At 49.3% G+C, this 22,510-nt stretch overlaps 2 protein-coding genes across 2 annotated transcripts; one reads left to right on the forward strand and one right to left on the reverse strand.

The window, feature by feature from the left end:
* Positions 1-1,878: 1,878 nt before the first annotated feature.
* On the reverse strand, positions 1,879-11,374 carry exoc5 (exocyst complex component 5). Its single transcript, XM_062469949.1, has 18 exons — positions 11,173-11,374; positions 10,593-10,687; positions 9,665-9,812; positions 9,027-9,221; positions 7,463-7,527; positions 7,214-7,242; positions 6,477-6,586; positions 5,852-5,896; positions 5,451-5,591; positions 5,279-5,361; positions 4,976-5,185; positions 4,685-4,832; positions 4,414-4,522; positions 4,144-4,264; positions 3,945-4,031; positions 3,743-3,851; positions 3,362-3,577; positions 1,879-3,120 (listed from the first exon to the last, which is right to left on the reverse strand). Exons 1-18 carry the CDS (start codon positions 11,197-11,199, stop codon positions 2,932-2,934), a joined length of 2,127 nt encoding a protein of 708 aa, XP_062325933.1. The 5' UTR covers positions 11,200-11,374; the 3' UTR covers positions 1,879-2,931.
* A 148-nt stretch (positions 11,375-11,522) lies between these two features.
* On the forward strand, positions 11,523-17,261 carry ap5m1 (adaptor related protein complex 5 subunit mu 1). Its single transcript, XM_062469997.1, has 8 exons — positions 11,523-11,730; positions 11,926-12,586; positions 12,707-12,934; positions 13,042-13,181; positions 13,881-13,966; positions 14,050-14,162; positions 14,279-14,375; positions 16,924-17,261. Exons 1-8 carry the CDS (start codon positions 11,663-11,665, stop codon positions 17,004-17,006), a joined length of 1,476 nt encoding a protein of 491 aa, XP_062325981.1. The 5' UTR covers positions 11,523-11,662; the 3' UTR covers positions 17,007-17,261.
* Positions 17,262-22,510: the final 5,249 nt, after the last annotated feature.

Below are 22,510 nucleotides of genomic sequence, written 5' to 3' on the forward strand. Positions count from 1 at the left end.
CGGAGACACACCCTGATAACAGCCCTCGGTAGGTGCCTCTATAGGGCAACATATGGAGGAGCCGTTCTCGGTTTCAATAAACACCCTCGTCTCCAACGTTGGTGGCACTCTGTATCCCTCATGTCTGCATGTGAATACTTCTACCCTGCGTCGTGTACGGGACTACAGCGCTTTGAACCCTTGACCTCCTGTTGAACCACTCAACCGTTTGTGGTGTGTAACGGCGTTGAACCAAACCTCGGAACTGTCGTACCTGTGCTTGGCTCAGGCATGGCTAATCTGATTCCGATGCAGAAGGGGCTGTTGAGGTGTGTCCTAGGATTACAAAGCCCTCTGTAATGTGAGCTCTAATTACTTGGTGACTAATTTGAAGAGGGGGGATCCTTAATACCCTCCCAGCCTGCCAGGCCTGTAGCTCCTACACCTGAGTCATCGCTGCGATAGCAGGGAAATACAGCGGTGAAATTTATACAAGCTGCCGGCAGACTAAAGAGCAAGTGCTAATCATTATGCATCATTAGGTGAAGATTTAGCTTAAACGTGTTTAGCAGGAATTAAGCAAAGCTGTTGTTGACATGGATTGACTGCTGTAATGCTTTATTGTCAGTGCTCCAGGAGACAGAGCCTGGGCCGGTGTAGTCGACAGGGATGTGCCGAAAGCAAGGATTTGTGGGATGCAGGAAGGCTAGCAGGGCTTGTAGAGTGAGTGGACAAACAGATGGTTGGAGGAGTTGTTTTGTGGAAGGAGGAGGAGCCAAAGGGAAGGATGAGGAGGATGAATGAAATGATCCAGGCCGACTTGGACGGAGAACGGTTATGGCGGTCAGACACGGTCTAGAACCTAACTTCTAGACCTAAGCACGGCATCTGTGATCCATGCTGAATACTGCGCTTGAGGGAATCACCACTTCTGTCAAACAGGTGCTTATTGGAGTAGTTTCAACAACCGTATTTGACAGCTGATGCGCTTTGACAGCGTTTCATTTCAAGCAGGACAAGTTTGTTGTAGAAGTTTGTTCCACATGCTCGGGGTGTCTTTCAGAGTCTGAGTGTGGACCACCTTAGTCAGTGTGTGTGTGTGTGTGTGTGTGTGTGTGTGTGTGTCCATGCAGGAGTTGCTCAAACTGTGCCTGATGACGAGCGAGAGGCCAGTCTTATCCAGCTCTTCAGTATTGACAGAGTTACTAATCCCATCCACCTGCTCAAACACCCCATCTCCCCCCTCCCCTCCCCCCTGCCTGGGCCAGGCTTCCCTGGGGGCAGGTGCAGCCTCTGCCTCCTCTCCAGTTATCGCCCCTGGCCCGGACCCACCCCCCCTCCCTCCCTCCCTAGCAGGGAGCATTAATCGCCACAAAAATAAATAGTTTTCAAATGTTTGGAAAAGCCCCCATGTTTGCACCAGGGCCTAACAAAATAATTTTTACAAGCTATCCGATTGTGATTAGGGCCGGGAGAATTGAATTTTCGTGGCATTGATAATATTAATATTAGCCTAATTAATTACGTTGTTTGACTTTGCTCGACGCCCTGTGTACCTTCTCCACAACGCTAGCCAGCCGGAGCCAAGCTGTCTCTATCGCGCCGTCTCTCTCGCCCATGACAACCGCATGCGTTTCATGAACCAGTAAACATCTAATCCCTCTCGTCTATTCTCATCCCCAAGTCTGAAGAGTAACTTTACTCTGGTTGAGACACGCTTATAAATAACCCCTTCTAACTCATCCTTAAACTGATGCACATTCTCACTGAAAATTAACTTCTCTATATAAGAACTAAAACGTAAGTCGACCCATCGCTGTAACTCGTAATAGTAAAATAAAAATCAGCCGACATGCAGGTTTTTGAGATTATAATATTAAAAGGAAAAGTATTCAGGACAATGATAAAACAACATATTTTTAATTGAATAGATGATTAAGCTAGAGTGATGGACTGGGAACAGTTTAGTAGAACAGAGAGCTTCAGGTAAGGTCTAGCAACATCAGTACACTGTCACCAAGGAAACACGGTGATCTTAACCACTCCATCAGCCCTGTGAGGCCAAGTGCCTGACTAAGCCCTGACCCAGAAACACTGATCCAGTCCACAATGACGATCACAGAACGTCAGCCTTGCCGGATGAGTAGGGTGTTGATCTGTGCAATTACAGTGACACGTTCTCACTGACCTGTGGCCCCCGTCACCTCAGCTAGCTGCGGACCACCCTAACCCCTGACAGGTTCCCACACCTGACCCCAGTCTGGGTCGCCGCCCGCGGACCTGACCCCTGACCCCTGCTTGTGAAGTCACAAGCCAGAGGTCAGAGGTCAGGGGAAGCGGTCATGTGTTTTTCTCAGCCAGAGAGACACGGCTCAGGCTAGGTCAGGGTGGGAGATCCTCCTTAAGGGTGTGTTTGGTTCCCAGTACTCTGCTCTCCTCTAACCAGGCCTGAGATTTAGGAGCTGAACCACAACTTAACAGTGTCACAGTTCGCCCTGTGCACAAATGCAGCCACTAGATATCTTTACATATATATTTGGCACATTCAAAACAAAAAATTTCCCTTTAAGTGACTGTCGAAAGCTCGGGAATCAAAGTCTGTTTATCTGTAATAGGCCTATGCCAAACCTCTACAGTGGATTGGGGTATTAGTGTTTAGAAAACAAGAGGGATCAGTCCCATACATGTTTTGGACATCGCGGCAAAGAAATCTAAAGTAAAAACGCAAGTATCTCCAACGCAGATGGACTGATCACAGCCTCAAAAGGTGGGCAAAGCCAGTGGGTATGTGCATCTGCTTGAGCCGGGGCAGGCGTGACCCAGAAGAGACCATCCTGTGCATTGTCTGGAAGGTGCGTTCTCCAGAGCAAGGATCTCTCCGGGCCGAGCCTTCTAAAAAGCCAGGGAGGTGGCATGATTGGACGGACGGAGGGGGATCATCAGGAAGGGTCGCTAGCTAAAGTGGCGTGCCAGCCGGGATGAGCGGTAGTCCACTCTGAGCTGGACGAAGGCGTGCAGCAGGTTCCTGTCCAGGCTGGTCAGCTGCTCCCCAGAGCAAACCTGTTTGAGGTTGTCGGGGGCGACCACCAGGAGGTTGCAGAGCGCGTGGAGGGTGTCGAACAGCTGCAGGACCAGGGGAACCTGGAGGGACACGAAGAGAAGCGTCAGACACGTGAACCAGACGCGGGGTCAAACAGCACCATGGCCTCCGCGGCCGAAGAGGAGCAACTTGGGAATCGTCCTCAACTGGTGGTGAGATTCGAATGGACCAGGAAAACAAAACCAGCAACATGCACTTCTAAAACAACTCCTACACCCCGACCAGGCCTGACATCTCTACAGTGTGGCTTCGAGACCCCGGTCATGTGACCCCCTTCCTCACCCGGAAGTCCTTGGCACAGCGGCGGTACTCTGCCACGTCGCAGATGGCCAGCATGCCCCCCATGGAGCTGTAGCTGTATTGCTGCAGGTGCTCGTGGACCAGGCGGTGGAAGCGGATGCCCAGCTCCGTCAGCACAGTGTCTACGTTCTTCCCGTCCATCGACTTCCTGATGCGCTCCACCTGCCGGCTCACGTAGGCGCCCACCTTGGAGCACGCCTGGAGAGCAGGGGGGGCGTGGGGGGGTCATGGTGGGTGTTTGTGTGTGTGTTAAGAAGCAGTTGAGGAGGATCATGGGTGTGTATCTGTCTGTGCATGGTTCTGGAGGTTAGCCGAAGTGGGCAGGAAGAGGGCTGTAGGTGGCATGGATGTGGCATCTCTCACCGTGGTGTACTGGATCATGACGTTGTTCTCATCCTCCGGTCTGAAGTCTGTCTTCTTCTGGTCTGTCGACAGGATATGCTTCATCTGGCCCACCATGCAGTTCAGCGTCCTGGAGACAGACAGGACAGGCCCACGCAGGTAAACCACTGGACATTACTGAACCGTCGACACTAGTCAGCAATACTCTGAACGCAGCACTGACCTGTCTATTCCTGTGTCCAGCTTCACTTCCATCTGCTCAATCACTTCCTTCTTCTTCTGCAGGCACTCAGTCAGTTTTGGGGAGGAGCTGGTGGGGAGACAATTCCAGAACAAGGTTTACAAGCCGTTCTCCCCCAGTATCGGGCTGCGAGCACTGCAGTAGCACGGAGGCCGGCGGGGAGCGGAGGAGTCACGCTCACCTGGTCAGGGGCATGAGCTGGTCGTTGAACTGCTTGTCAAACAGATGGAAGATGGTGTTGGCTTGCTGAACCACATCCAGGAAGTACAGGTTGGCGTTCTTGGCATCTGATGATGGGATGGCTGTAGAAGAAACAAGGAGAGGGAACAAACTAAACAGCTAAACCAACAAACCCACGGAACACCCCAAGCCTAAAAACCAGCTGGTTGAATCCAGCTGTTCCGACGCCTCGCCACAGACTTGTCTTCGGTCCGATGGCGCCGAGACGTACCTGAGAGGCCGATCTCCAGGGCGTAGTCGATGTGGTCCACACACAGGTGCTCCACCAGCAGCAGGAAGATGGAGAAGGCATTCTTAGGTAGGTCTGAGGGGTCGGACAGCTGGGGCCACAACAAACACACAGCCTAATTAGGTACTAGCAGGGAAACCTGAGGGCTTTTCCAGCATAAGCGTCGACCAGTGGATCCTGTGCCATCGTTATTCAACACAGATTCGGCACATATCCAGTCTGTCCTGTAGGGGGCGACGGAGCGCAGACTCACCCTGTTGCACCTCTCGAAGGCGTGGCGCGTCTCCTGAAGCAGGTTGACCACCACCTCCTGGGACAGGAACGTCTCTCCGTGGGTGTCGATGCTGGGGCCCAGCGGAAGGTTGGTGCGCTGCCTGATCCTCTCCTTCAGCTCCTGGATACTAGGGTTGCAGACAGGGCTGGGTGTCACCTCTCACAGCAGGGGGGCCAGCGACAGGGGGGGCGGAGGGGCAGTGGGTTGTGGGGGGGGAGGAGTGGAGGGTGGGGAGTGGAGGGGGGGAGGGGAGGGGGGGAGCTGGCTCACCTGCCAGTGCCCAGGGGGCGTTTCTGGTGGTTCTTGGAGTCGTAGTAGCGCTGCAGGATCAAGGAACTGCGGCTCCGCAGGTTCTCCCTCTCCATGTCGATGTAGCTCTCCAGGTAGGAGGAGAAGATGCTCTTGATCAGTTTGGACAGGAACGTGTGCTTGTCTGAACCCAGGTTGAACTCCGTCAGCTTGGCAGCCAAGGCTGTGGTTCTGAAGAGCAACAGAGTTTCCTGACGGTTGGGAAGAGGGTTCGTACCAGGTGAACTCGACTGCGAGGCGTAAAGGGCCGAGCGACCGTCTCACCTGGTGTAGAGGTCGTAGAGATTCTTGAGGTATTGTTCTACGTCAGAGTGACGAGTCTCGTCCAGTTTGTTCCTCACATGGGTCTAAGAAACACACAGATTCTCACTGAATCAACTGTCAAATAAATGTTTAAAAAAACAAAACGAGAAACTATTATGTATAAGTGACTAACCTGCAGTTTGTTCTCAAATATGTTCTGGATGAGTTTGGCCATGACGGTCTCCGGGCTAGAGAACACCTCCCCCACCTGCTTGTTGACCTGCTGGCACAGCTGAGCCGTGTCCTCAAATACATCCCCCCTCGTGTAGGCCCCCTGGACACACACACACACACACACACACGTTACCCCTGGGTCTGCGGAAGGCTCCAGAGCCCACAGTACAGTAGTGTTGTAACACAGCAGGCCCTACAGCCTGGATAGTAACGAGTCTGTCATGTTTCAAGTGCTGGATGCTTGTTACATTTCGTGTTTGTCCATGTTTTTGTACTGAATTACCATTCTAATGGTTCTAAAAATGTAACATATCATCATTATTATTCTTAACGAGTCTTCACTGGGTCACCCTTCCTCACCTCCTGACATTGCTTGATGTAGACATCCACACAGTGAGCGTAGCCCTGTAACAGAGAGTCACACGAGAGACTAGCACACCTGCTACACTGCTGAACTTCAGATACACATTTGATATATACAGGTTTATAAGCTCATATTTCAATGGCATCAGGAATTGCCTGGACGTTATGCAAAAATGTATACACGTGTATATATATATATAGTGGGTCATGTGTTGATGTGTGGGTGGGTAGTGGGGTCATGTGTTGATGTGTGGGTGGGTAGTGGGGTCATGTGTTGATGTGTGGGTGGGTAGTGGGGTCATGTGTTGATGTGTGGGTGGGTAGTGGGGTCATGTGTTGATGTGTGGGTGGGTAGTGGGGTCATGTGTTGATGTGTGGGTGGGTAGTGGGGTCATGTGTTGATGTGTGGGTGGGTAGTGGGGTCATGTGTTGATGTGTGGGTGGGTAGTGGGGTCATGTGTTGATGTGTGGGTGGGTAGTGGGGTCATGTGTTGATGTGTGGGTGGGTAGTGGGGTCATGTGTTGATGTGTGGGTGGGTAGTGGGGTCATGTGTTGATGTGTGGGTGGGTAGTGGGGTCATGTGTTGATGTGTGGGTGGGTAGTGGGGTAGCTGTGGGTCACCTTGAAGTGGAGGAGGACGGCAGCCACCTCCCGCATGCGCCCGATCTCACCCCGACGCTGGGCCGCCGTGAAGTCCTGGATCAGCTGACGCTCCAGGTCATGGTACTTACCTGGACACACACACAGGGTCACACACACACACACAGGGTCACACACACACAGGGTCACACACACACACACAGGGTCACACACACACACACAGGGTCACACACACACAGGGTCACACACACACAGGGTCACACACACACACAGGGTCACACACACACACACGGTCACACACACACACACAGGGTCACACACACAGGGTCACACACACACACACAGGGTCACACACACACAGGGTCACACACACACACACACACACACACAGGGTCACACACACACAGGGTCACACACACACACACAGGGTCACACACACACACACAGGGTCACACACACACACAGGGTCACACACACACACACACGTAGGGTCAAGGGCTGGCTGGGTCAGGCAGATCCCTTGAAACTTTGACTGGCTGGCATCACAAGACCAAGCCTGAATGCCGTTGGGACTGGACATTCTCCAGGAGAGTGCTCGATTGGCTCATTTCAGAGAGGAATGTTCATTTTACAGTTCTCCTATATTGGCCCAAATGGGTGAACTGTTTTTTTGCTTTCTGTCAAAGATTATGTTACGTTATGTTGCCTCTTGGTATGAAATGCACAAAATGACGTTTGATTTGAATGCAGTCACTCACTTGCTATCTTGGCTTTGACGTCTGCAAACCTGGAAGAGGACAAAAACACAAGCGCTGATCAGAGATACTCTGGAGATCAACTTTCCTACGTTCTGCCCGCTGGTGAGTTTAGTGAAGTACAACGTTTTTAATCACGTAAATGATCTAGCTGAAAATCACTGTGCTAGGTTTTTGATTGGGGGGTGTCACACAGCATGTCCAAAGACCACAAGCAGCACCTGTCCCCTGACTGCCACGGGGCCAACTCACCTGTCGAACGGCAGCTCCTGGGCAATGAGATGCAGCTTCTGAATGATATCAGCTGCCTCCTTAATCTGGAGAGAGAACAAGAGAGAGAGGATGCGAGAAAGAGAGTGCAAGAAAGAGGGGATTCGAGAAAGAGAGGGAGGGAGAGAAAGACAGCGAGAGAGAGAGAGAGAGAGAGGTGTGAGAGTTAGACAGCCAAACAGAGCGGGGCGGCCGCCTGCAGCATCATCAGCTCCACCGTGGGGATGAACATCTTAAAGCAGCTCTCCTCCACCTCTCCGTGTTCTCCACAGAGCTGATAAGGAGCAGGAGCCGCTCACCTGAGCATCCAGCAGCACCGACTTAGCATCGCATCACTCTGCACTGGAGATGCCTCCTCTCAATGGCCTGTAATCCCACCGGAGCCTAAATCGCCTTCAATAATCTGTCCGGCTGGAGATTTTTTTCCTGGGAGGGGGGGGGGCTTGCACACTTCCCTCCCCCCGACACACACGGATGCAGACACCCCCCAGACCCGAGAAAGGCCCACCGTCCACAACTCTTCTGTTCCCGCCGCTGCCTGCCTCAGCTAACATCATTACTCGGCTCCCGTGAGGAGGATCCTGCCTTTCTGCTCGGCGAAGGTTTTCTAAGTATCTGTCCCCCAGCTAAGATTAGCTAAATCCCATGTAAGTAATGTAGCCGTCTCCCTGCAGTCAGGGTTTAGCAGCACTTGTCTCCATACTGGCGGCCCAGCCCTCCCTTTCAGAAGGATTAACGGAGCCTTTCCCCTTCAGCTGTTCAGGCACAGCCTCCCCCTCTCTCCCCACACCCTCGTCTGGAGGTACTCTCAGGAAGAAAAAGAAGAATCTGTCCGAGATTCCCGCCCGCTACTCCGGAAGCTGAGCTTCCCATCTCCAACTCCCGTCTCTGAGATTGATCTGCGGACTCCCAGCCCCGGTAATGACGTTCCTCGTAGCCGCAGTTAATTGAGAAAATCCCAGATGTTCCTAAACTAGCTAAAATACACGACTAACAAACTTAGTAGCATCAATGATAGGGTTGCCTGGCTGATATCAAGTTTATTGACGAGGCCTGGTCTACTGGAAATCCCAAATGGATGTTTATCTGCAACTAGGGATACGCATAATTAGCTGCGTAATTTAACTGACAATACACATTTTTACCGGTTAATGCTATCGGTTAAACAATGTTGCCAATTTTTTGACAATGTCGCTAGATTTAGCAACTTTTCACCTTCACTAGTGGTGTCAAAAAATGTTGTATCTAGCAACTATCTAAAGTAACATTTAGAGACTTTCTACTACTTTGGGAATCTCCGTTTTTGTTGTTGAGCAGCAGCAAAATAACTACCGGTAATTGTACTTCAGTGTTGTTGTTGTTGTAGCCGTTAATCATGGAGGTACAGCCAGCGCTCTAGGATTCAAGGTTGTTTTTGTTTTGTTAATCTGTTGTTATTTATGCTGCTATTAAAAAGCAACCCCTTATGGGAGGAAAATAACATTTGTTGTAATGTTTGTTGTTTTTTTTATGTCACAGACATAAATGGTGACTGAAATGTGCTGACCTTCTCTGGGTTGTTGAACACATCGCTGCGTAGCTCCCCGTCCAGGAACTCGTTAAAGTAGGTCATGAGGCGCTGGGCCTCCACAGCCCTCTGTCTGGGAGTGTTCACCCCTTCCAGCTGGTCGCCCAGGTGACACACCTTGGTGGCCACATAGCTGATGTGCTCGTCCAGCTCCTGGAAGTGTTGAAAGGCAACCTGCAAGGAGACAGAAAAGAAAAGTTTAATTTAGTATATCAGACTACTAGTTCCCTATTTACTACACTTTAAACTAGATTACTTGTAGACCAATCCACTTCTAGACCCCTCCAAAATGGAGACCATTTCTCAATTTTATGTGTTATTCTGATTGCTTAGTATGATTGAGTCACTGCCCCGTGTTACGAAATGTGTCCTATCGTACCCTCCGGTAGGCGTGGGTGTATTAGGGAGTCAAGTGGCTGAGCGGTGAGGGAATTGGGCTAGTAATCTTAAAGTTGCCAGTTCGATTCCCGGCCGTGTCAAATGACGTTGTGTCCTTGGGCAAGGCACTTCATCCTACTTGCCTCAGGGGGAATGTCCCTGTACTTACTGTAAGTCGCTCTGGATAAGAGCGTCTGCTAAATGACTAAATGTAAATGTAATTAGGTCTTGCAGATCACCTGGTTGCTTCTCTGCAAGTCCTGCACTTTGTGGGCGAACTCCTTGGCTTCCCGGTGGCACTGGTGCTCCAGTTTCTCCACCCTCCGCTGGATCTTCTCATCCAGATGCTTCAGCTCCTCGATGTGGTTCTCAAACTCCTCCAGAAGCCTACACACACGGGGGGCACGTCGTTCTTGTTGATCAACAGTAAATGAAGGCTTACAGTTTGGAGGACTGGCTAATGCAGGGTTAAATCTGTCCCACTAACCCCATACACTGACAGTTAATGGATATAAATAGTGTTGGGTGTTTAATTTCTGGGTCCCCAGATTTAAGAAGCTCTCAAACTGGAAGCTACGTCAGCTGTATTTAAGTGCCATCAGGACGGCAGAGTAAATGTTCTAAGTCAGCACCACATTTCACTGCAGTATGAAACATCCCAAACTGATGAGTGTATAATCTGTCCACTAATTCCCCCAGCACTGGGTACAGCTTACGGCCACCTTCCATCCCTTCCAAACTCCAGAGGCTCTCATCTCTCCTTCCTTCTGTCAGTAACTATGTGACTCACAAGACTGGTGGGCTCTGGAGATGCTGTGCATCTCTTACTCTGCCTCGACAGGCTTTAGATGGAGCTTGCAACATAGCTGGGGAGAGCGCTTTGAGAACAGTGAAGATAAGGCTGGACGTAGCTAGCTGTATTATATTTCTTACCATAGGGCAGTAGATTTTTTTTTTATTTGACTGAATTTGAGGACTGGTTTAAGTTTAGAAAAAAAAAGTCTGACTGAAATGTCCATGATAAGCACCAATCTATGAAGAAGGCATTTAAGGTGGGGTTTGGCTCAAGCTTAGAGCTTTCGAAAGAGTTAATTTAATTTAAGAGTCGGGGTGGAATGTACAACACAAAAGTACTCTAATTGACAATAAATACACGTCTCTCTTTACCTCTTGGGATCGAAGGCCTCGGCGCCACCTTTGGAACCTCCACCTGGAGTTCTCCAGGCTAGCCTCTCTATGTATTCATCTGCATCAAAGGGCTCCTAGGGGTCAAACACAGTGTGGAGTAACGTTGCTGTTGCCACAGCATACAAAGGCATGGACAAATTGGACAAATTGTGTATCTACCCTTATCGTTGCAGTTAGACTAGCTAGTTGACATCATTACGCTGGACTCGATAGCTGGCTAGATAGAATCTTAATGTAAACGTACTGCTAGTAAAAAACTGTGGTATTGTATGAAGATGCTATTCGTTGTTGGTGCAAGTGATATCCAGTTATGGCACGGACTGTTCTCAGATCTAAGAAACCGTTAATCATTATAGCATGCTAATTAGCTTTTAATCGTGGCTGTTCTGCCTGAGTACAGCTTTATATGATAGCTATGTGGATAGCTAACTAGCTAAATGACCCAACCCCAGTTTAGATTTACTGCCACTACTAGCACCAGTTAGCTAGTTAGCCTTCTTGCTAGCTAGCTAGCTACATCCACAGGTCAGAGAAAACACACAGTCACACATCCACTTACCTCAAACAGTTGAGCAGTTGTTGACATTTTGGATCTTTAACTCTCAATATAAAATGTTGCAGTTTAGTCGAAAGCAAGAAGGCAAAACAGCCAACAGCCAGATCAGCTGAATTTGGGCAATACTGTCCTTTGTTGTTGACAGCTAGCTTGCTAGCTAACTGTTTCAAGCTTCCTGTTTAGAGAAAAGGGTGGGGATATTTGCTTGCGGTCGTATGCGCCTTAGTACTCCCGGCCAGTCCCACGGTGCACCGTGTTGCCACCGAAAGATTTCCAAGCGGACGACTGGACGTCTACGAATTTGTAATACAAAACGAACAATCACACTGTTCTTGTACGCATGCTCACAAGTCTTCGGCTGTGTGGTGCTTGTCACATGACCGCTAAAGAAGGAAGTGCTTTGAAACTCTAGCTAATTTAATGTTCAACACATAGTAATCTACTATTTATCACAGACAATTCCATCTGATGACAGTTCTTCATTTCTAGCCAAATGAGCGTGCGAGCATTATGGATTATTTGTCACGAGAAAGGAGAATCTGTCACAGTGCGTTTTTCAAGGTTTGTGATTGTATTTTGAAATGGTTGCTAGGTTTGCGGGTTGAGCCTAAATCTAATTGTCTGTTTATAAGAAAAAAGGTTTAACCTGCTTGTAACTTTGACTTTGTATTTTACTGAAAAGCATCATTCCTATACCGTTAGTTTTACCGTGGAATGTCTGTCGTAAACATTTTATCGTGCTGTCCTTTCAAACAGGCGGTATCCAACAGTAGAACAGCGTGCCAAGTGTCTGGCCGGCTCCCGGCACGTGTCTGTCCCCGAGGACGCTACTGTGCTCCAGCTCCTGCTTACGGAGCTGGGGCTCGCTGATCTCGACAAGCCTTTTGTGGCAGCGCGGGATGACTGCCTCTATCGCCAGCGCCAACCAGCCCTGGAGCTGCACGTCGAGGGCCCTGGAGGAGGGGTCCTCTGGCCAGTGCTGGCCATCCCCCAGGGGCCTCTGATCCTGGCCTGTCTGCCCCTGGTGGATGCCCCCCCAGAGCCCCGTCCCCCTCTGTCCAGCCTGTTCTCAGTCTCCCAGGGCCTCGCACTGTTAACAGGCTTACAGACCTTCCTCTGCGGGTCTGGGGGTAAACCAGACAGCGAAGGGCTGGCGTCTCGCCTGGCCGCGATGCCTTCCGTCCTGCTGCAGGTCTGCCCCCTGGGGACCCCCCTGGGGGGCCCTCAGACAGGGGGCCCACCCGCGGCAGCTGTTCCCACTCCTGCAGGGGCCCAGAAGCAGCCCGCCTGGAAGACGGGACTTCACCGCGGCAAGGCCGTGGTCAGCGTAGACCTGAAGGAGGTGGTGCGCTCCATGCAGTATGGAAACCAAAGCAGACAGGACCTCTGGGATGTCTATGGCACAGTCACTAGTAAGGTGAGCAGAGGGTTGTGTCAGAGCTCTGGAACTCTCCCAGTCTCTACTCCTATATATATATATATATTTTTAAGACATTGCTGGTTGTGATCACCTCTTCGTGCTCTTTGTCCCCCTCAGTGTGAAGTGGAGGGGGTTCTTCCCAACGTGACGGTCACTCTCACCCTGCCACCAAACGGCTCCCCTCTGCAGGATATCCTGGTTCACCCCTGTGTGACCTCGCTGGACGCCAGCATCCTGACGGCGAGCAGTGTCGACGACTCCGACAGCTCCGCTTTCTCCGGACCCTACAAGTTCCCCTTCTCCCCTCCCATAGAGCCCTTCAGGCTCTGCAGCTACACGTCGCAGGTGAGGGGGGCGGTGGCCAACGATCAGGGTCCTATTTCCCTCCCTCGCGAGGCGAAGGGAGAGGGACGTGTGAGTCCTCGGGCTGACAGGATGTGGTGTTCTCCCAGGTCCCCGTTCCACCTATCCTCGGCTCCTACCAGCTGAGGGAGAAGGAGAACCAGCTCCAACTGGCTGTGAGCCTGAAGCTGCATGAGAGCGTGAGGAACAGCTTTGAGTACTGTGAGGCACACCTTCCCTTCTTCAACAGGTAACACAGACATTTACATTTAGTCATTTAGTCATTTAGCAGACGCTCTTATCCAGAGCGACTTACAGTAAGTACATTCCCCCCGAGGCAAGTAGGGTGAAATGCCTGCCGGGAATCGAACCGGTAACCTTCAGATTACGAGTCCGACTCCCTAACCGCTCAGCCACCTGACTCCCATCAGGCACCTGGGGTGCCTTGGTAGCTCTCAGGATAGGTGTGTGTAGTACAGGTAAGGCAGAGGCCTCACAGCAGCTGCCTGGGTTAGAATCCGGCCTGGGTCTTTTGCTGCATGTCTCCCTGCCTTTCCTGTCACACTTCACTTAAAACTATATGTTCTGTATGTCTGTACTGCTGTGTTTGTGTGCCGTTGTACTTTTTAACCTGATTTTTTTCCCCTTAGCCCCCTTTCCCTCAAAAAAGCTTGTGCTTTTTTCAGGCCGTCATTGTAAATAAGAATTTGTTCTTAATGCTCTTGCCTGGGTAAATAAAGGTTAAATAAAATAAAATAAATAAAACTGTCAAATAAAGCATGAAAAATACCCCCCCCCCCTTCAAAGAACATGTAAAATAAAAGGTCTGTTAGACGATACATTACACCATATCCCATCGGTATGACACCCACAACAGGAGACCAAGAGATAAGTAACCAAGCTCGTAATGGTTGTGTTTACTCTGTGGGTTGTGTGTGTGTGCGTGCAGGGATCAGATGGGCAGTGTGGATGTGAAGGTGAGCTCTGGGCTGCTGGAGGTGTCCAAAGAGAAGAGCCTGCTGGTCTGGGTCATCGGTAAGTTCCCCTTCCACAGCTGCAACTGGAGTACGAGTCCTCCTCTGGAGCCTTAATGGGTGTTTTAACTCTCCTCTCTTCAGGACAAAAGTTCCCCAAGTCCCGTGAGGTGACTCTAGAAGGAAGTGTGAGTTTCACAGGGCAGCCACCTGGACCAGCTGACCCGCTGTGCACAGGACTCACTGCGTACATAAAAGTACAACAATCTATCATGCGTACACTCATAATCTCAATTACGAACAGCCTTTTAAGGCTGTTTATCATCCCTATTCCAACTGGGAGTGCTTATTTGCAGTCTTCCATTCTCTGCAGCTGTATTTCCGGGTTCCAGACCTGACCCTGTCTGGATGCTGTGTGGATCAGAACTCTGTCCAAGTCTACTCGTCAGCCAAACCCCGGATCGTCACGTGTGAGTGTTCACTGTTGGAGGTCTGAGCATAGATATATATAAAGTCTAGATGTCTTACGGCGGAGTCTAGAACATCCGCACATGGCGGCCATCTTGCTACAGTCAACTCGCTCACCCATAACATTGTGTTGGTACTTTTTAAATGACCATAACTTGCTCAATTTTCAACCGATTTTTAAACGGTTTGGTTTGTTATCAACGTCAGAGATGTCGTTATGCCACTGCATACTTATGAATAATTATATTATTAAAAAAAAATAGAATAAAAGTATGCAGTGGCATAACGACATTTCTGACGTTGATAACAAACCAAACCGTTTAAAAATCGGTTGAAAATTGAGCAAGTTATGGTCATTTAAAAAGTACATGTTGCATCAACACAATGTTATGGGTGAGCGAGTTGACAGTAGCAAGATGGCCGCCATGTGCGGACCTTCAACTCCGTTGTCCGGCAACGCGGACGAGACATCTACCCTTTATATATATCTATGGGTCTGAGTGTGTGATTTCTGGTGATAATAATTGCACAGATAAATACGCATCAAAAGGAAAATGGACTGTCCCTTTTTATCACGGCCACGGCCGAGCCCCAGCTTAAGTTCTTGTATTATCTTTGGAGTCAGGTGGCTGAGCGGTTAGGGAATTGGGCTAGTAATCCGAAGGTTGCTGGTTCGATTCCCGGCTGTGCAAAATGACGTTGTGTCCTTGGGCAAGGCACTTCACCCTACTTGCCTCGGGGAGAATGTCCCTGTACTTACTGTAAGTCGCTCTGGATAAGAGCGTCTGCTAAATGACTAAATGTAAATGTAATGTAATCTTTGGGTCATTCTGACCCATCAGTCATTGTGACCCACCGTCGTATTGCAACAACTTTACCGCATACAAAAACAAAGTGAAGCATTTTATTTTAACCGTTGGGCTGTCTCAGACCCCCCACATTGCGAAGGTTAAAACCTTTTCATGTTCCTGTTAAATTTGCCTGAAAACGCCTAAACAGCATACCCAAAGTAAATTGGAAGCTGTTCTTGAACCATTTGGAGTACATGCATGTAAATGATCTCTTTTGAAAGCTGACACTCTGAAGTTATGTCCCCTGTTGTCAGGACCCCTGTCAGTCCTTCTAGTGTTGAGTAATAGAAGCTTGAACACAAGGAAAGTGAAAATTTCTATTTCCGCCTAGATTTTGTTTTGAAAACAGAGGCCTGAAGAGGCCTAGAGGTGGTAGGTATTATCTGGAAGACTAAATTGGACCACAGGTTGAAGCCTTACCCAATTCAAATCAAAAGTCAAACATAATACCACAATATATTCATATTTGACACATGTTTTTATAAGAGTACATCCAGGAATTTTCTAAAAGGGTCTTTTGGAGACTCCAAAATGACCCTTTGTAACCAAGGTCAAGGTCAAATAAAAAGGTATTATTTTTCATAATTGTTATCTCTAATGAAAGGTGGTACTTAGAACTATCATATATAATAGCTAAATCCCTAATTAGTAATACTGAAACACAAAAACTGAAGCATGAACACATTGGAGTGCTTTATCTGATTCCAAGGATTGGCGCACAAAGAACACTGATTCTGTCAACCATATTGCGCAATCGACTGTTATTTTGAAGGCTCCACAGACGCATACAAATGAGGTATTGGCATTTTCAGCTAGCTGTCAGCTACAAGGCTAACGAGCTAATTTCAGAGCCAGTCGAAGCCAGTTCGAGAAATTTGTTTAGAACGAGTGTGGGGGGGGGGGGCGGGGGGGGCAGGACGCACAGACCTAGTTGGCTTTAGAGGGCTGTCAACGGGGCATGGAAGCTCCTATTGGGTCGAACAAGGTGTCAATCAAAAGGGGAGGGACATTTTGATACCTTCATTTTGTAAATACTCCGTTGCTAACCGGAGAAAATAACACTTTTATGTGAACAAGTTGTTTCTTCCGTCGGCTAACTTGCATAATGAAACAAAGGATAATGGCTATTCATGAACGTAAAACATTGTATTTGGACGAATTACTTTACATGGTTAGATACTTTGAACCCTTGGGACTTACGCAGATCAAGTTTTGATGGCATGATTTTCACACCTGGACCTATTTGAACAACTTAGGGTGAGTACAACTTTTTTCTTTGGCATTGTTGAAGGAATGTTCACCGGAAAAAGACGTTGACTTTGCTTGCTATTGCGACTTGATCTTGAATTTGTTTATTTCAATGGAAGCACAAGAATCGTAGCTTTCCAACGATGTATAACATGTGTAGCGTCTAAAAAATATATTTGTTAGAATTTAGTGCGTCGTAACTGAGGTAGGGGGAGGCAGCATTTTTGTCTCGCGGGCGAAACAGGAGCGTAAGAAAATGATTTGTATTGGGTAAAATTGGGTAAACACAACAATGGTTCGTTATGAACCTTTGGGTCATGTGACCCGAAGGCAGCAAAAGGGTTAAGTTCTTGTATTTGAGAATTAATATGTTTTGGTTTCTGGAACCCTGCCTGCCTCTCCTTGTGTTTGAGTCCTCTCCTGCACCCTGACACCTTTCTCCTCTCTGCAGCTCGCGAGCTGTTGTCTTCAGAGTACTACATCTGGAACTCGACTGGTTCTGCCCCAGTGTCCTCGGGTCACATGATGCTGTAGGACGGACCAGGAACAGAGAGCTTGGTGGACATTATGGTGTCCCCTACTGGGACAAAAACACAGACTATGAAATCACGTGAGAAAATGTGCTTTTTAAAAAGAGATCATGTTAAACTGTGTCAGAGAACGATTAGGAGGAGAAACACTGAAGGGATTTGATCGTCAGGTAAGCATAAACATGCCCCTATTTGTAGTAAACACCACCTCATTCGGTCCATATTTTTGTATAAAATAAAGTTTCTCATTGCTGCTGCAGTGACTTGCCCCTGGCCTTGAAGTCCTTTCATCCCTCCGCCTCTTTCTCAAGCCTCGTCCGTAGCCCACAACCCTTTAGACAGAGGGGCCTCCCTTGCCCTGACAGTCCCACTTCACTGCCTCTCCATCAGATGGATAATTAGCAGCTGGGGCCATGTCCCAGTCAGTGTATCGGGGGCCTGCGGGCCAAAGGGCTTGGCCAGTGAAAGGGAAGGCTGGTCTGGGCTGCGTCTGGGCCACAATGGGCTCCTCTGGAGAACTGGCAGGGCTCCTCCATCCCCCTTTTGACCCGTCTTGCCTGTCAGCCAGCGTCCTCTTCAGACGGCCTCTCCAGGCCGATGCGGAGGAACGACCCTCCCTCCAGGACGCTCCTCCCCGGTCAGCTGGGCAGATCAGAGGCTAATTGGAGGAGCAGTTGTTCAGACGGGTAGGTGATGGGGCCCTCTTGAAATATGACGGGAGAGCATTGTGATAAAAAAATAATAATAATAACTTTCCAAAGTTTCCTCTAGATGCCTATGTTACCAAAACCATGTCTTCAGTGTTAAAAAAATCTAACAAAAAAACAGTGGGATTGGTGCCAAGTCAGGAACATCGACAGACAGACATGTGAACAGCTAGCAGCTATAGGGTTAAATCAGCTGGAGATGACGTTCCACTGTGTTGTCCACAGCAGCCAGCCTCCTCTTTGTGCTTCCTAGGCCTCTCCTGCCCTCTCGCTGGTGCAAACGCTAAGTTCTCACGTGGATTTCCATCCACAAGACTGACCGTGACCAATCCCCTGTCAGTTGGAACCAATTGCTCACATGGCATCCTTCACCTTTTTTTTACTGTGGCCGTGTGGTGGGGCAGGGACCCGGACCTCCACCCACACCCGCCCCACCCATTTGGCTTTAAGACCTAGTGTGTGGAGGCACTGAACTGGAAAAGGAGAAGGTTTTTTTTTTTTTTTAAGGGGCCCATCAGTCAGTGGTCAGTCAGCCCGGCTCCTGAAGTCTGTCCAGTTCTTCTCACGGTAGACTTTGCTTTGTTGAACACGTCTTGCTCAATAGATGGGCCCGTTTTAATGAGCCTCTCTGCTCCACTGCTTTGCATCCACATCATTGGGCACAAAAGACCTAATCTGAAAAAGATAGCTTATTGCATTTGTTGGATTTAGGGATGTAATGAATGTGATGCATATTAATTTTCCTTCAGAAAGATAAGACAAGAGTCGGCAATTACTTAGACTTCCAAAATTATTAACATTCACTGTTGACCTTTAGACATTAATGTTACTGGGAAGACGTGATTAAATATGTTTTCTTGTGAAATTATCCAATAATGACACCATGTGGTGAAATATAATATAACAGTTTTTGTGATCAAATTTGCTCACATATTTTAATACCATGAATAGAAATCCACGTAAGAAAAGAAAAAACTTTTCGTTTCACACACTGGTATTTTCTTTAGATTTATTGTGCTGTGTGGGCCCCATCAGGGCTCAGGCCTGGTCTGACCTAACCGCCTGGGGCCTCAGGTGGTCCGTAGCTGGCCAGTCCTCCTCTCCTCCTTTCCAGCCTGTTGAGAGCTCACATCAGGGCCTCCTCAGAGGAGGTGAGCAGCAGGGCGATGAGCAATTTCCTGTTTCAGAGACACTTGAGGAGCCACAGATCTTTCTATTTCTGCAGGGAATTGGCGGACCTTTAAGTTTCTGAAGGACTCTTCAGTTTCTTCTCTCGTTCATGAATAATTGATCAAAGTATTTTCGGACCGATTTTGTGATGCATTCTCTTTGCAGATAATTAGAAGACAAGTTGAAGATATGTGGACACGTGGATTATACACGTTTATATAAGGTTGTTTTGGACACTTTACTCTCCCCTCTAGAAGCCTAAAACAGATAAACCCATGACAGAGACACACAGCAACATCATATACAGAGTGTACTCGCTCACTAAACATTGGCACGAACACGTTACACAGTCCTCATTCAGTGTCACACTGGAACCCCTTGAGGGCGCCATCGACTCAGGAATATTTGATCTAAATAGCTTAGTGCCGTAGCATCATTAGGTCGTGTGTTTTCAGAGTGGAATACAACACAACACCACCAGGTCAGCTGCCTGCGCTCCATGACAGACACCTTCAACGGTAACTACACTGTACTGAGGTTTTAACACCAAATGATCCAGATTTACCAAAAAACTATTCTAACTCGGCGTCCCAAATCCCCCTCTTCCCCTGACAGACGCCTCTCACCCCCCCTCTGCCTCCCTGCCTGCCCCCCAGGCCCTCATGCCACATGTTCCAGCCAGACCCCTCAGTCTCCGCTAATGAACCGGAGCGGTCGGCTCCACCCTCCTTGTTCCAGTCCAGCATCCAGGGGAAGCTTTCCCCCGTGGGCCTTGTGTGCTCCGTCTGCCTCCCTGTCTCTGCTGTCCAGTCCTGGGTCGAGTGCAGCCTGCCGCCAGCCAGACCTCCACAGATCAGATCCTTGTCCCTGGCTGGGTGTTGAGGGCCTGGCTGGGGATGTTGAGGGCCTGGCTGGGGATGTTGAGGGCCTGGCTGGGGATGTTGAGGGCCTGGCTGGGGATGTTGAGGGCCAGGCTGGGAGTGCTGTCTGTCCTGCTCCAGGGGAGGGGGTGTCGGTTGGAGTTCCCTCGGGTCGATGCTCTCTCCCCTGGCCTCGTCCCAGAAGATATCCCTCTCTGTGGGTCTGCTCACGACACGCAGCCTCTGCATCCCCTCCCCGTCATCTGCCACGACCACCGCAAGACACACCGGCATTCCAGTAATTACACAGTATGGATTAGTGGAAACCTGTTTGGGCCACCTGGATGTAAAGGAGGTGGTTTGTGTATCTCACCGTTATCTGTGTAGACGACCCTGCCCCGCGCTCTCTGCTCGCGGGCGCGCCTCTGGTGGGCTCGTCGTCGTAGTTGTGTCTGCCGACTGAGAGCCGTCTGGGCCTCCAGGAAATCTCCCTACACACCCAGACACCCATCAGCTCCAACACTGTTTCAAAAATCTCCAAACTCATAAATTATATTACACGTATATTATATTATGACACCATTGTGTCATGCATTATAAGCATTTTCAGCAAATGATGTTTTATACTTTTATAAGCATGACGTGTTTCAGGTGTCAGGTGTGTAGGTGGTGGTGTGAGTGTTTCCAGCTGCAGGTATTCGCTGTCTCCTACCCCGAGCGGAGGGAGTCATGGCAGTAGCCCACCCCCCCCTTTCTACTCCATCAGCATTTTAATCAGGCCCACTGAGAAAAGCCCTGCATCACAGCTCACCAGCTGTCTGTCTCTCTCTCTCTTTCCCTCTTCTCTGTCTGTTTGTCTCTCTCTCGCTCCCTCTTCTCTCTCTCCCTCTTCTCTGTCTCTGTCTCTCTCTGTCTCTCGCCATTTTCCTCGTATTTTTTCTTTTTCTCTCCCTCTTCTCTGTCTGTCTCTCTCTCTTTCCCTCTTCTTTGTCTGTCTCTCTCTCTTTCTCAGTCTCCCTGTTCTTCTCCTCCACAGACGTGAAACCAAAACCCTAATTCGATTATTGATGATCGGCATGGCCTGAATGATCAAACCTTTTCCTCCCTGAATGCAAGTCCACCTGGCCAAACCAGTTGGGGTTCTCAGTTGACAGAGTACCGTGCCAGGATGTTCATCTGGTGTGTCCCTACCTGTGTCACCCTGCCGAGGCCACCTTGTCCCTCCAGACTGGGGGTAGAACAGGGGAGGACACCCCCACCTCTGTGGTCCCTGTCCTGAGACAAGAAACATGTCCTCTCATCGTACCCTCATGTGACACAAACAGACGACAGGTGACAGAAACTCAGTGACGTGTGTTTTGTTACCCAGGCCTTCTGATTGGCAGCAGCCGTGAGCCCAATGTGAGGGGCCATTGGTTGCAAAGCCTGAGGGGAGATGATGATTGGATGGGTGTGGGCGAATCGCAGACACAGATAATGAGACAGCACTCCTTCTCCAGAGTCCCAACTACCACTAACTTCAAAAAACGTGAGATCATTTTGCTGTGCTGACCTGCTGTCTTCGCGGAGGATGAGAATGAATGATGCTTGAAAGGTTGTTTTGACTCTGAGGGAGGTTGCTTTCGAATGATGACTCTGGCATACACACACATTTAATACACACAAGACATTTAACTGATTTGAAAAATCTAAAGCTCTACCTCCGGGGTAGTGTGAGGTGAATGAAACACGTTCCACATATAAATCATAAGCTGCCATGATGACTAAAAAACACATCAGGATTCAAATAATTATGACGTGTGGATCAATGAAAACGTTCAGGTTGACTGTATGCATACGAGGTGGTTTGTGCAATAGCTTTAGAGATGTTCTGACCTGTAGAGAGCGACATAAGATGTTTGATCTCGTCCGGTCTGAGAGGAGGCAGGTGGGGCGTCCTGAATCCCAGAGCTCCTTGCTGCTGCTCTGGGGAGGAGGGCAGGGCAGGGAGGCTGGCCTGCAGCTCCTGCAGACCCTGGCTGTGGCAGGGGGCTACCTGACAGAGCCTGGAGCCTGTGGAGCCCATGCTGCTACAGCTGAGCCCTGAGGAAGAGTCAGCAGGGAGAGGACCGGCCTTCTCTCGTTTCAAAGATTAAAAAAAAATGTTTTATCCGGATGTGAAATCTCGCAATCAGTCGACTGAGCTTTTTATCACCTTTCTCTGTTCTCTCAGTCGCAGTCCCGGCGCCACTTGTTCCGGCTGTTTGAGAGTCTTTCTTCGAAGGTGAAACTTCCTGTCCCTTGGCCTGCTGTGAGTGACGTCAAGAGTTACAGAGTAACCACCAGCCCCTCGTCCTGCCCGGCTTTGCCCGTTTGCTCCTTCACGGGTCAATCGTGTCCCAGTCCACTTCCTGTCCCGCCCAGCGAGGACCCTGTATCTCTTTCCAGGATCTGCCTGACGCATCTGCACTAACACGGTAAACTGTTTGGCTCGTGGTTGAAACAGGGTTCCGTCCCTGTCAACAGACTTCACTTCCTCATTATAATGAGACTGGTTTCTATGGTAACTCTCCCCACAGGTTACTTTGTAACTACGTAAAGTTAATGCTTGAAAGACCCTGTCCTCTTTCTCTCTGTGACTGATGTTTTGAGGGCCTTCTTAGCGTGTGGAATAAGTGACAGATCTCCAGACAGGGCACACCAGGACTGTGCTCATTTTAGGAGGAGAGATTTCCTGTCTCACCGTGTAAATCTACTACTGCTGTTTGAACCATGAAGTACCCAAGCAGGTG

Source organism: Osmerus eperlanus, chromosome 9 (assembly GCF_963692335.1).
Source record: "Osmerus eperlanus chromosome 9, fOsmEpe2.1, whole genome shotgun sequence".
NCBI lineage: Eukaryota > Metazoa > Chordata > Actinopteri > Osmeriformes > Osmeridae > Osmerus > Osmerus eperlanus.

Excerpts from the sequence above, each read along its gene's own strand:
- exoc5 (XM_062469949.1), bottom strand. The coding sequence starts at position 11,199 with ATGTCAACAACTGCTCAACTGTTTGAG. Across the intron at positions 7,243-7,462 it reads CAGGAGCTGCCGTTCGACAG|GTTTGCAGACGTCAAAGCCA; the intron begins GTGAGTTGGCCC and ends GTCCTCTTCCAG. Across the intron at positions 5,186-5,278 it reads CTCTACGACCTCTACACCAG|AACCACAGCCTTGGCTGCCA; the intron begins GTGAGACGGTCG and ends GTTGCTCTTCAG.
- ap5m1 (XM_062469997.1), top strand. The coding sequence starts at position 11,663 with ATGAGCGTGCGAGCATTATGGATTATTTGTCACGAGAAAGGAGAATCT. Across the intron at positions 11,731-11,925 it reads GTCACAGTGCGTTTTTCAAG|GCGGTATCCAACAGTAGAAC; the intron begins GTTTGTGATTGT and ends CCTTTCAAACAG. Across the intron at positions 14,163-14,278 it reads GACTCACTGCGTACATAAAA|CTGTATTTCCGGGTTCCAGA; the intron begins GTACAACAATCT and ends CATTCTCTGCAG.